This window comes from Ambystoma mexicanum, chromosome 6q (assembly GCF_040938575.1).
Source record: "Ambystoma mexicanum isolate Mex_15411 chromosome 6q, UKY_AmexF1_1, whole genome shotgun sequence".
Lineage (NCBI taxonomy): Eukaryota > Metazoa > Chordata > Amphibia > Caudata > Ambystomatidae > Ambystoma > Ambystoma mexicanum.
The window spans coordinates 1,637,423,424-1,637,436,411 of NC_090937.1; the positions used below are offsets into that span (position 1 = coordinate 1,637,423,424).

Consider the following 12,988-nt stretch of genomic DNA (forward strand, 5'->3'; position numbering starts at 1 on the left):
GGGGCACCATTTAGTTGAGCGGCAAATTGTATGTCAAGGTATTTATTTATTTATTGTACGCTTGTTAGGCTCTTATACAGCAAGTACATACTGTTTCAAAGCACCCACAGGGCAAAGGGAGGGAACAAGGGAGTGATACATATTGAATACACAATAGAGGAGGGGAAAGGAAAAAAGGACGAAACTACTATGCCTTCTTTTTGTTCATAATCATGGACATGGGGGTTCAGCTTGGTGCTGCCAAGCATGGATGGATTCTTAATGTATCTAGTTCCAAGTTGACAGACTATCACAGCTGATTTTGCTACGTTTAACATAATGTCATAATCAGCTATGAAGTCTGTATAAGCTGCAATATGGACCTAGAGTGCTCGAGGAGTATGGGGTAATGGAACGGTATAGTCTGCATAAGCCAGGACAGGTAGTTTATTAGTACCTAGTTACGGAAAATCAGCCCCTGTTTGCATAGACATCTTGTAGATCATTTATGTAAAGAGAAAAAAGCAGGGGAGCTAGTACGCTAGTACGCATCCCTGACGAACAGCAGAATTGACCATACAATATTCAGTACAGATGCCATTGGGCTGCTCCTAACACACAAAAACAAAGAGGTGATGGCTGGAAGGTTTAGACTGAATCTTAACCACTGGCATTGCTCGGGCAACCCTCCAGACCATCGTTCTTCGCCTGCCAAGCCATTACAGAAGGGGAATGACCATATGCAAATCAGGCTTGGCCCCACCCCAAAATGGGCAGTCCAGCCCGTACTGCTAGGTCACATCCCTTTTGCACGAGACCACAAGCATCCCCAAACATGTTTCGCCCTTGTTGGGGCTCATCAGTGAGGAGTAGCTTGGGTCTCTAGGCCCAGCAGGCACGGGACCCACGTCTGGGCATACCCGTCCCACTCGGGGTGACAAAGCAAAAACAAAGAGGTGATGGCTAGAAGGTTTAGACTGAATCTTAACCACTGGCATTGCTCGGGGCAACCCTCCAGACCATCGTTCTTCGCCTGCCAAGCCATTACAGAAGGGGAAAGACCATATGCAAATCATGCTTGGCCCTACCCCATGTACAACATGTGTTTCAAAGCGCCCACAGGGCAAAAGCTAAGGGTCATGGGAATGAAGAACAAATACAACAATGATAGATAGAGGCGGACCTACTGGACCTTGGGAGCATTCAAGACGTGCACGTGCAAAGAGAGAGAAGGGATGAAGGAGTGGGGGGTAAGTGTTAGTTGTATCAAGTGGGAAGTGCCAGGGAGTGAGCCGCTGTAAGTGCCTAGGTGGAGTAGTCAGCCGCCAATAAATGAGTAAGTGCAGGCCTGCAGTGACAAAGGCCAGAGGGTGCGAAGGCGAAGTGCTGGGAGGGGTGGAGGCTGTAGGCGATTGGGTGTGAAAGGCCAGGACCCGGGAGGACACCTTAGGGCCCTGGTCACCAATCTCAGCAACTGTGGGATTACCAGAGGAGGGAGGGAGGAAGGGAAGGAGGAGTTGAAAAGGAAAGTCTTGAGGAGCTTCAGAAATTTGAGGAGATCCGGCTCAAGACAAAGAGGAAGGTGGAGGCTATTCCATAGGAGGAAGTCTGCTGCGGAAAGAGATCGACCACCAGCTCGCTGTTTAGTGAAGCGCTTAACACAGAGAGAGTTGGTGCTGGAGGAATGTAAAGATCTGGAAGGAGAGTATTCAGTGAGAGCAAGTTGTAGATAGCGTGGCCCCTGGCCCCAGACAGCCTTGTGGATGATGCAGAGGGATTTGAATTTGATTCTTGCAGCAACCAGGAGCCATTGGAATATTTTTAGGGCTGGAGAGATGCAGTCCCTGGGCTTGAGGCCAAGGATAAGTCTTGCAGCCCTATTCTGGATTAGTGGAGGGATCGTAGAAAAGAAGAGGGTAGATTGAGGAAAAGGCTATTGCAGTAGTCTAGCCTAGTGAAAAACAGAGCTCTGGAGAGAGACATTGAACTTCTGGGAAAAGTGAGGAAAAGGAAGAATTCCTTTGATGAGGTGGAGTTGAAAGTGGGACTTCTTGGCAAGGTCCTGAATGTGAAGGGTGAAGGAGAGATAGGAGTCGAAGATGACTCCAAGATTTCTGGCATCCGATGATGGAGAAGGGGAGAGCCCATAAAAGAGGGTCAGAGTGAGGGGAAGAAGGAGGGAGCAGGAGTCCCGATAGGAAGGATCTCAGTCTTTCTGGCGTTGAGGCAGAGATCATTGGAAGTACACCAGGATTGGATAGCAGATAGGCAGTCAGGAATGATGGAGGAAGTAATAAGAGGGTCAGAGGGAAGTTTGAAGAAGAGTTGTTTGTCATCTGCATAACACTGGAAGTTTCAGGAGAAGGTGGACATGAGGTGTGCAAGTGGAGCAAGGTAGTTGTTAAACAGGCAGGGAAAGAGGTTGGCGCCCTGGGGGAAGCCGCAGGTGGAGATAGAGGTGAGGGAGGAGAAAGAGCCCAGAATAACCAGGGACAGGCAGTGACTAAGGAAGGAGGTCAGACAGTCCAGGTTATCGTGGAGCCGTTTTATGAGGATGGAGTGGTTGACAGTATCAAATGCGAGTTGGAATCAAGAGATGCAAGCAGGTTCTCATGGGTGTTCAGAAGAGCAGTTCCCGTGCCTCTGGATGCTCAGAATCCACATTGATGGTTGTGGAGGCAACCAACTAGTTCAGTGTGCTCGGTCAGTTGGGGGAAGACCAGCTTCTCCAGGAGTTTCCCAAGAACGGAAGTGATAGATATGGGACGGTAGTTGGCTGGACAAGTAGGGTCTGCAGAAGGTTTTTTCAGGGGGGGGGCGCACAAGGGAGTGCTTAAGGGAGGAGGGGGAAGATCCAGTAGCAAAAGAGTAGTTGCAGAAATCAGCGAGTGCCGGGGCAAGGGAGACAATATTGTCCTTAATGATTCTGGAAGAGCGGGGGGAAACCTGTTTGGAGGAGACCTTCATGAAGCGGACAACTCTGGTGACCTCATCAGGTGTGATGAGAGAGAAGGGGGAGAGAAAGGCAGAGGGAGAATGGGAGGCTATAAGAGGCAAGGGGATGGGCAAAGGAGAGGGGGAGAGGGACGCAAGGGTGCTGAGTTTTTGCAGTTAAGTGTGTGGCCAGTGCGTTGCAAAGGGCCTGAGAGGGAAGAGGTGAGGAGGAGACTGCGGAGGGGTTGGCTATTTCCCTGCACATTTTAAAGAGTTCAGCCGTGTTGTTGGATGCACTAGAGATGCGGGCCTGGATGTTGGCACTTTTCTTGCTGTGGATGGGAAAGTCTTTGGAAAAGGCGACATGGCAGTTTGTCAGAGGTTGAGCCTGAGGTCTGCCACATCCGATCCGCAGCTCTGCCCTTGCGTTTCAGGGCTGCAAGTTCGGAGTCGTACCAGGTGTTACGCTAGAGGCATGTTTCAGGCAGATCCTTGTGACTGGGACAAGAATGTCAAGGGTGTTGGTTATGGCAAGATGGAGGTTGCTGAGAGCAGAGTCAGAGGTAGAGTCTGCAGTTAGGGCAGGGGGGAGGAAGGTAGATGCAAAGGCAGCAGCTGACACTCGTTTCATCGGAGGGTAGTTTGTGAACGAGGTTGGCATGCCTGGGGGAGGCGTGGTCAGAAGGCCAAGAGGACCCAGGTGAGAAGAGAGCGTGGTCTGACCAGGAGAGTGGGGTGATCAGTGGGGAGGAGAGAAAGAGATCAGTGTGGATAAAGGCATCAAGAGTGTGTCCAGCCGAGTGGGTAGGACCAGAATGGAGAATGGAGAGGGAGGGTGAGATCATAGCAGACATAGCAGCTAGGGTGTAAGTAGCACGCTATACATTTCCATACTACAGGGATTTCCAGTGTGAGCTCTCCAGATCCTTTGGACTACATCTCCCTTCAAACCTACCTACTACAGTCAATATTGAGGTATCATAGGAGTCATAGTCAAAACATCCTGAAAGCCACAGGTTGCAGGCCACTGCCCTAACATAGCAACTGCATTGGGCTTCTGTCGATCAGAATTCTGCTTACCGACTAATGAAGTATTATCATCAAGAAATCGAGATAGACCAACCTCTACTCAATGTCGCTTCTGCAAAGATACAGAAGATATAGGGCCTCATTACACGGAAGGCGGTGATCCAGGGTGCTATTAGCACCCTGGACCATGCCGGTAAATTACCGGCACCGCCTTGGCGGTAAGGGGATTTACCGCCCCATCCCAAGGTCGGTGGGGCGGTAAATCCCCCTTCCGCCATTGCCCTTCCCCATTCCCATTTCTGCCCCATAGGGCTCTATGGGAATGGGGAAGGCGCTAATTACGGCACCGCAATTTTGCGGTGCCGTAATTAGCTCCGAGGTCCCTTAGCGGGTTGGTTTTTAACGCCTGCAAAAAGCAGGCGTTAGAGCACCAACCCGCTAAGGGACCTCGTAGTACGGCGGTAAGGGTTAACGGTCACCGTTGCCATTAACGGTGACCGTTAACCCTTACCGCCGTCCGTGTAATGAGGCCCATAGAGTCTTTATACCATATAGCTATGGACTGCAAAGTACTCAACAAAGATAGACTATTATATGCGAACATGGTTTCTGCTGGAAACGTTGAATTATCACCTGAAGAAACATGGTCAGTCTTGATGACAAGCACGACCAAGAAACTGACTTCCCGAATAGTACAATTCTGGTTTCATGTTTTTAGAAAATGTAATCGATCACTTTGATCGTTTATGGACCACAAAGGAATTGGACTGGAATTTGACAACAAACAGTAACTGTATAGTTAAGACCATGTTGTCTAAGCAACAATCCACTAAACATCTGAAATAGTTAAAGTGATTTTTTTTTCTTTTTTTCTTTTTTCCTCTTCTTTTTTTCCTTCTTATTAACTTTTTTCTTTTCAATTGTCTCAATCACCAAATGAAAAAAAAGTTTTTGTTACAAAAAAAAGAATCATTTTAATTAAATTAAACTGTGTTGCATTGTGGTTTATAAGAGGAAAATGCAGAATTTGCAGTGATGTATTGGTATAAAATGACCACATGCCACTTTAAAGGGGTCAGTTGGCGTGGGCAGAGGGAGCAAAAGCTTGAAAGCTGGGAAAAGGCAATTAGTGGTCCAAGAGAGTCTGAAACCGAGACTCGCCGATTGCTTTGCTATTCTTCCAATAGGGCTCGGAAGTCCTAGCCAGACTGACCGTCATGTGACCTGAAAAGGCAATTGACTCAGGACATTACCTAATTCATTGTCTAAGTAAAAAGCCAGTACAGTGTCTAATCGGGGTGAAAATTGCCTCTCACAGCCATGTGCACATCTCCAGAAGGATTACCTACAGGGCCAATCAGGGAGGCTAAACCCCATGAGAGCAAATCATTATTTACTAAAGTTGTTAAAGGAAGACTGGCTAAAAAAGGAAAAAACATGTACTAATACTAAGAGATGAGGCCCACAGCCCCATAGATAATGCCCTATTCCCCACCTACCCCTTCCCCATGCTCGTTCTATCACCCAAAGACCTTCTTCCCAGCCCCTACACTCCGGGGCTCCAAGCTGAAGCCACTACAAACATAAATACAACGTTTTAAAAGCTGCAGTTTTCTTTCTAATTTTTCCGGGCTCATCCAGCCCGGAAAACTTAGAAAGAAAACCACAGCTAGTGCTTAAGAAATTAAGAAATAAGCACTTTCCCAGATGCAGCTTTCCTGCCTGCAGTCTCTGGTCTCTGGCCCCCGGCACCAACGAAGCAAGAGCCACCCAGCGGTAGCTGTTGTTTATTACAGCTGGCTGGCTTTTGCTTCATTAGTGCCGCAAGGGCAAGCACAGGAGGCATCCATTTCACAAAATGGATGCCTCCTAGTGCTTCACATTTTTGAGTTTGAGCTTCATTTGCTCAATACTTTACATAGGGACTTTGATTAAAAATATTTTTTAGATATATTTTTGATTATGGGCCCTCTTTTTAGCCAATAATATTTTAGAGCACACTATTCCTTTAATTATCCAAGTATGACTAAGACCAGGACTCACTGTGCTCCTTCCCCTTTCACTGTTCCTCATCCCTCTTTGGTGCTACTTCCCCCATGCTGTTTTCCCTCACATACACAAGCTCCAATACGCCCCCACACACTCTGCCGCCATTTGCCCACAACGTATTGCTTTTTGTATAGTTACTGTGACAAAATGTAATACAATATGCTTTTGTATAGTTACTGTGAGAAAATAAAATATAATATGTGCTGTAAAAACTCCCTTTTGTTTTGCCTTCTCTTACAGGATGTCAGAGGCAGCCTGAGCAGGTAAGGCTGTTTTCTCCTTCGCCCCTCTGCTTATATTTAATTGAAGAAGTGAGGCTCTCATATGGGGTGATTATGGTGGAGGTCATCCTACTCACAATAGCTTAAAATAGTCACTGTGAAGCTCCCTCTTCAGGTCTAGTAGAACACAATCCATCGTTAAATACTATAAATAAAAGCTCCATCTGACTTGCTCCCCTCTTCCGGCTGGCCCCCATGTCCACGGTGTGTCTGTGCCGCTCATCGCTGCGCCTATCTGCTGATTCTTCAAAGCTTCTCACGGCTCAGTGTCAAACCTACCTTCTTAATGGGCCCACATCTTCCACGCATACCTCGTTCCTCTGGTCTTCCACTGTCTTCTCCTCCAATAATAAGTCCCTGCATGCACATTGCCACACACAGAAGGATGACCCCGTTTCTTTGGATGATGGCTTACTCAACAACCCATAGATGAACAGACAATTTACTACTGACCTCCTGCAACGACAAAAGGTGACCTTTAACCATACATTAATCAGGTAACAAACCATTGAATGATTGCCTAACAGCGATGTATTTTATCTTACATTAGGTTTGGAAAGTCTCTGTAAAGACTGGAACTGTACAATTCTAAATCGTTCAATGATTCTTTCTATTTTTGGCTCTAGACCTGCCTAAGGCTTCTAGACTCTAGAGATTTGGAGCAAGATGAATTTACAGACGAGTCAACATTAGATACGGATCTATAACCTCATTGTTATTCAATCTGAAGCACCCTTGTCAATAGGAATTAACGTTTCCCCCTTTACAGAGTCTGCTTGAGAAATCCTTAGCAAAGGATTGAGGCATTAGGCATTTGGATGGAGTGGCAAGAAGCAACGAGATGCTTCCTTTCAAATGCACGTTGAATAATAAGGGAATACAGACGGTATCCATTGTAGGGATGAGCCAGTTCCCTCTAAATTCCATGGCTGGTCATGGCTACCGCGTATTCTTTCATCTAAAAGAAATACCCAGTAAGGGTCAGACTGCCTTTAACCCTGTCAATGTGATTGTATTGTCATGGGATACTCGATACAATAGCGAAGTGGAGACAAGTGGTGTCGATGGTACCGGTGCAGCACCCTTGTCAAGATTGTGTGTACTTTTCTGGCGTCAGCAAGAAGTTATAATCCTGAATTTGTTTTGGAAAAAAGTCTCTGCACCTTTAAGTTGGACTCCGCCTGACACCTGGTTGCCCCACCTGCTGGAGTACAAAGGCATCTCCATAACGCGAAGCGTGTGGGAAGTGCAGGCAAGTAGTGTCGGTGGTACCGGTCCGGCACCCTTGTCAAGACTTTGTGTACTTTTCTGGCTTCACTCCTGAGTTTGTTTTGGACAAAATCCTCTGCACCGTTATGCCCCACCTGCTTGAATCCAGAGGCATCGCCATAGCGGGAGGTGCACAAAGTGGAGGCAAGTAGTGTTGGTTTAAGGGGCAGCACCAGCGTGCCGCTGTGTCTGGGACTGCTGAACTGAGGTGATTTTGTCTAATTGAGACAGTCCCTCTTTTATTGATCTTCTGCTTCATCACTCCACCCTCGCTTGCCGCAGATCCCGAGTGTGAAAATCCTGAGTGTGAAAATAGGCTGAATATGGAGTGTGCCTATTTTGAGCTGGGGGCTTCAATTGGGGGAGCCTAGAATGGGCAAAAGGTGGCAATTGTCACTGTCTGGGAACTAGAGAACTTGTGTATAGTACTTACTCCCAGGACTGAATCTCCAGTGATCGTGAAAACAAAGAAGACAAAAATGTCAGATTCCATCGCAAAGAGGTTGTCCTCTAACTGCCTCGAGGATAACCATCGAGCATCAAGCAGTGAGGATTCGCCTCTCCCGGCGAAGACTATGCACTCATTTAGCGATCGTAGCCTCTTGGAATTAAGTTCCAGAGGTGGCATTGTCCGGTCATGCTTTAGAGGACACCTCAGACTCAAGAGCTTTGGGATATCAAGAAAAGGAAGAGGATCATTTTTAACTGTACACTCGAATACCGATCGTGAAGCTAGCTTGGCTACTGTAGGCTCTCGTCCAGTTTCGATCCAGCATGAAATGCACTACACTCTGAGGGAACTGGATGACCACATTAAACTAACTTCACCAGAAATGTCTTCATTAAAAATGGTGCTTAGTTCCATTTCCTCGATGTATGATAATGTATGTTTGGAGTTGATAATCCATACCTAGCAGCTGAGGGAGCTAAAAGTAAACTTGGAATTGGTTTAAGGCTCAGTTAATAAATTGACTGCAAAAGAAGGTCCTGCGGAAAAGACCATTCCTGCTCGGACACATCAACCTGCTTAAGGCCTGCGGGAGTTGGGACAATCTCCAGACTCTTTGAATGATACTAACAAGAACCCTGGGAGAAAGAGTAGAAAGGAAGACAGAAGATGGACAAAATCGATCTCGAGAAAGTTTCTGAAAAATCTGCACTGAACTGAGGAGCAGGCGAAGACTGCCCCAAAAGGCTTGTTGGCGGAATTATATAATTTTACATTTATTATTGTCCAGTAAGGTGCGAAGACAGAACCAAAGAGCGGGGTGTTCAGTGTGCGTCTGGTGTCTGCATTGGAGGTTGAAAATTGGCAGGAGGGGGCAAAGAACTTTCTAATCTTTAAATCATGTAAGCATGGCACAGAACATCTTTGTCGAGGCAGGAATGGCCCCCTGTTTATGAGGCCAAGGAGTGAAGACCATCTAGAGGAAATCAACATCACAATCGCTGAGTCAAAACCAACTCTGGATAGTTCTAATAGGTGAAAAAGATGGGGCTAACATCACCGGGGTTGCAAGTTTGGGGCCACAGGTGGAAGGGTCTGTAAAGTGGCCCTATCGAACAAAAGTACTCTGTAGCGTGGAGTTCCCCAAGGAATTCCAGAGTAGGGCCCTTATCATGTAGGCCTTTGAGGGAGGGCTCATTTCGGGACCATAGATGTTATGGTGCTCTTTAAAGATCTGGAATAGGTAGCCAGGTGAGAGCAGTGGGTAGGAAAAAGTGTTGACCCGTAAAATTGGAATTGGCCAATGTAAGAAAGGGTTGTTGCTCAGGGGATGAGAAAAGTGGCCTCAATCAGAACACCCCACAGACAACACTGCAACACAGGTCTTTGACGAATGGTAGCCTGGCACAGTGATGCACAAACAGGACCCCAGGCATTAGAAATTGGTGGAAAAGAGGAAAAGAGCACCTGAAATGTGGCCCTACAGTGTGACATTGATAGGACCCCAAAACAGTCACTTAATCCCATAAGGTGGCCCACTAATTCTACTGGGAAGGTGGAGGAGGGTTTGAGCAAACAGAGATCTCAGGGGGATATCAGCCTCGGTGCGGAGAAATAGAAAAAACAGATGGTTGGTGGTAGGTAACCTGAGCTGTTAATTCAATCTATTCCTTTGGATGTGATCAATCGAGGAGCAATGTGCAGTGGTGGGTCCGGAGGTGCCAATCTTGACCAAGATGGGCACAATGACATAGTAAATGGGGGCTACACTCCAGCGCAAGGTCAGGGATCTAGCATGCAGTATAGAGAAGGGCCGGGTGGAGTGTGTTTGTCAACTTTGCAAAAAATAAGGTGAAAAGGAAATCTGGAAACATCTCCTGCTTGAATGTGCCAAGACACCTTTTTTGTCAGACGTCGCAGGCTGGAGAAGTGTATCCCCTGTTTAAATATAAGCATTTACGATAGGCCGTGGGGCCAACTCCTAGCGGGCGACAAAAGGCCTCTTATTTTGGCACTTGTACAATTAAGAGTTAAAATATGTTAGGCAAAACATTTATATTGAGTCATTAAACCTGTGACTTTTTTTAGATGTGATTAGCACGTGAAAGATGATGAGAATTACATGATTATTTTATCATGAATTATATCATTTTACAGAAATCAAGCTTTTAACTGTTAGTGTCTTTGTAAATTTGATGAATTTGACAGTTGTGTATTAATGTGTAAGGTTTTGTAAACCATATCACAATAGAACATGCCCCTGCCTGTTTCTCTTTTTATTTTATTTTTCATATGATAGGTTTTATATCACATCTTGCTAAGTTGCTCAGCATTTTGATAAATGAGCCTTTTCCTCCATTTATGTAACCTCAGTGATTAGAGAACTGCAGTTTGATGGTATTATAACATGTGAGAGGTTGAGCAAGCTTCAGCAATGTAGAAAGAAGATCCTCCAGACCCTCAAGAATCTCCAATGCCAACACACTTATCATTCCTAGATTCAAATTGACCAAGGCCGGAGGCGTCAGCTTCCCCGTCCGGGCAGCCCAAGTATGGAACTCTCTGCCCCACGCTATACGTGAGGAGAAATCCTACCTTAAATTCAGATCCAATTACATCTACCATTTGAAGCAATCGATCAGCTAGCCAGTGCCTCCTTTCCCCCGACCACCCTGCTGATATATGCACCTGTATATGCACCTGTATATGCACCTGTATATAATCTACTGAACTACTGCTACGGCCTGTATATATTATTAGCATTATGTGTAATTATGTAACTATGTAACCTAAGCTTCGCATATCCTGTACAGCTGTTCGCTGGTGTTGGGTCTGGTGCGCATTATAAGTGAATAAACCAACCAAACAATGACGCATGCTCAGCAGTGGACTGCAGCAGCCAGAACCATGGAATGTGAACTATGGCTCGTGTAATTGGGGGATAGTGTGGAGTCTGACAATGACATTTCGAAAAGGTACAATATCTTTCATAAGATATGTTTCTAAAGAAAAAGGAGAGCAAGGAACAGGTGACTCGAAGATATGAAAATAAAGTTGTGCAGGGGTTTATGTGAAAATAAAGAACATGGGGTGGGGGCAGCAGGGATAACTGAACCACCATAAACTGCACAGGCCTCCTTGGTTCATTGGTAGATACAACACACAGGAATCCCTCTCCACTAGTGAGCAGGGGGTACAGCCCATCTTGACTTGGGGTTTTGAATCGCCCAGGCCTTGCATATCCCCATTGGCCTAATGTCAGCATGACAGGTTGCAGGAGGAGATTCTAAGGTAACAGTAGAAAAGAGAGCAGGATAGATGAAGCCCAATGAATGCCATGCCCTGAGCCCACTCCCACTTCTAGCGTCCCCCCATGGTGAGTTTCAAGTGCCTATGCACACCTTGTCTTTGAGGGTTACCCTCTCCTCAAATCACCCCCAGTGGAAGTGTTGGCTAAGAAACCGCTACCAGAGCAAGCCCTGTTGTGTGACCATCTTGTCCTAGGAGTTCTTTTCTGTGCTTTTGTGAAGGCACCGTCACGCCTACATCTGTGACAGCATTGCAGCAAGACTGGGCTCAGGTTGCATCTGACAGCACTGCAGCAAGACTGAGCTCACGTAGCTTCTAACAGCATTGCAGCAAGACTGGGCACAGGTTGCACCTGACAGCATTGCAGCAAGACTGGGCTCAGGTTGCATCTGACAGAACTGCAGCAAGACTGAGCTCATGTAGCTTCTAACAGCATTGCAGCACGGCTGGGTTCTGGTTGCATCTGGAGAGTATTGCAGCAAGACTGGGCACAGGTTGCACCTGACAGCATTGCAGCAAGACTGGGCACAGGTTGCACCTGACAGCACTGCAGCAAGACTGGGCTCAGGTTGCACCTGACAGCACTGCAGCAAGACTGGGCTCAGGTTGCATCTGGAAGTATTGCCGCAAGACTGGGCTCAGATTGCGTCTTGCAGTTTTGCTGCAAGACTGGGCTCATGTTGCGTCTGGCATTGCTGCAAGGCTACGATCAGGTCGCATCTGATGTCCTTGCAGCAAGGCCTGGCTCAGCTTGGATCTGACAGCATTGCAGCAAGGATGAGCTCATGTAGCTTCTAACAGCATTGCAGCAAGACTGGGCTCAGGTGGCATCTGACAGCATTGCAGCAAGACTGGGCACAGGTTGCACCTGACAGCACTGCAGCAAGACTGAGCTCACGTAGCTTCTAACAGCATTGCAGCACGGCTGGGCTCCGGTTGCATCTGGAGAGTATTGCAGCAAGACTGTGCTCAGGTTGCACCTGACAGCATTGCAGCAAGACTGGGCACAGGTTGCACCTGACAGCACTGCAGCAAGACTGGGCACAGGTTGCACCTGACAGCACTGCAGCAAGACTGGGCTCAGGTTGCATCTGGAAGTATTGCCGCAAGACTGGGCTCAGATTGCGTCTTGCAGTTTTGCTGCAAGACTGGGCTCATGTTGCGTCTGGCATTGCTGCAAGGCTACGATCAGGTCGCATCTGATGTCCTTGCAGCAAGGCCTGGCTCAGCTTGGATCTGACAGCATTGCAGCAAGGATGAGCTCACAGGCATCTGACAGCATTGCAGCAAGACTGGGCTCAGGTTGCACCTGACAGCACTGCAGCAAGACTGGGCTCAGGTTGCATCTGGCAGTATTGCAGCAAGACTGGGCTCAGATTGCGTCTTGCAGTTTTGCTGCAAGACTGGGCTCATGTTGCGTCTGGCATTGCTGCAAGGCTACGATCAGGTCGCATCTGATGTCCTTGCAGCAAGGCCTGGCTCAGCTTGGATCTGACAGCATTGCAGCAAGGATGAGCTCACAGGCATCTGACAGCATTGCAGCAAGACTGGGCTCAGGTTGCACCTGACAGCACTGCAGCAAGACTGGGCTCAGGTTGCATCTGGAGAGTATTGCAGCAAGACTGGGCTCAGATTGCGTCTTGCAGTTTTGCTGCAAGACTGGGCTCATGTTGCGTCTGGCATTGCTGCA

The 12,988-nt window shown here is 47.3% G+C and overlaps 1 protein-coding gene across 2 annotated transcripts in view; it reads left to right on the plus strand.

Moving 5' to 3' along the window:
• The window catches only part of LOC138516929 (E3 ubiquitin-protein ligase TRIM39-like), a 158,750-nt gene that overhangs the window by 94,479 nt on the left and 51,283 nt on the right, over positions 1-12,988 (plus strand). For both annotated transcript variants that reach the window (XM_069632393.1, XM_069632394.1), the window contains exon 4: positions 6,232-6,254. In XM_069632393.1, the coding sequence (XP_069488494.1) occupies positions 6,232-6,254 (23 nt within the window). The remainder of the gene's footprint in view (positions 1-6,231; positions 6,255-12,988) is intronic.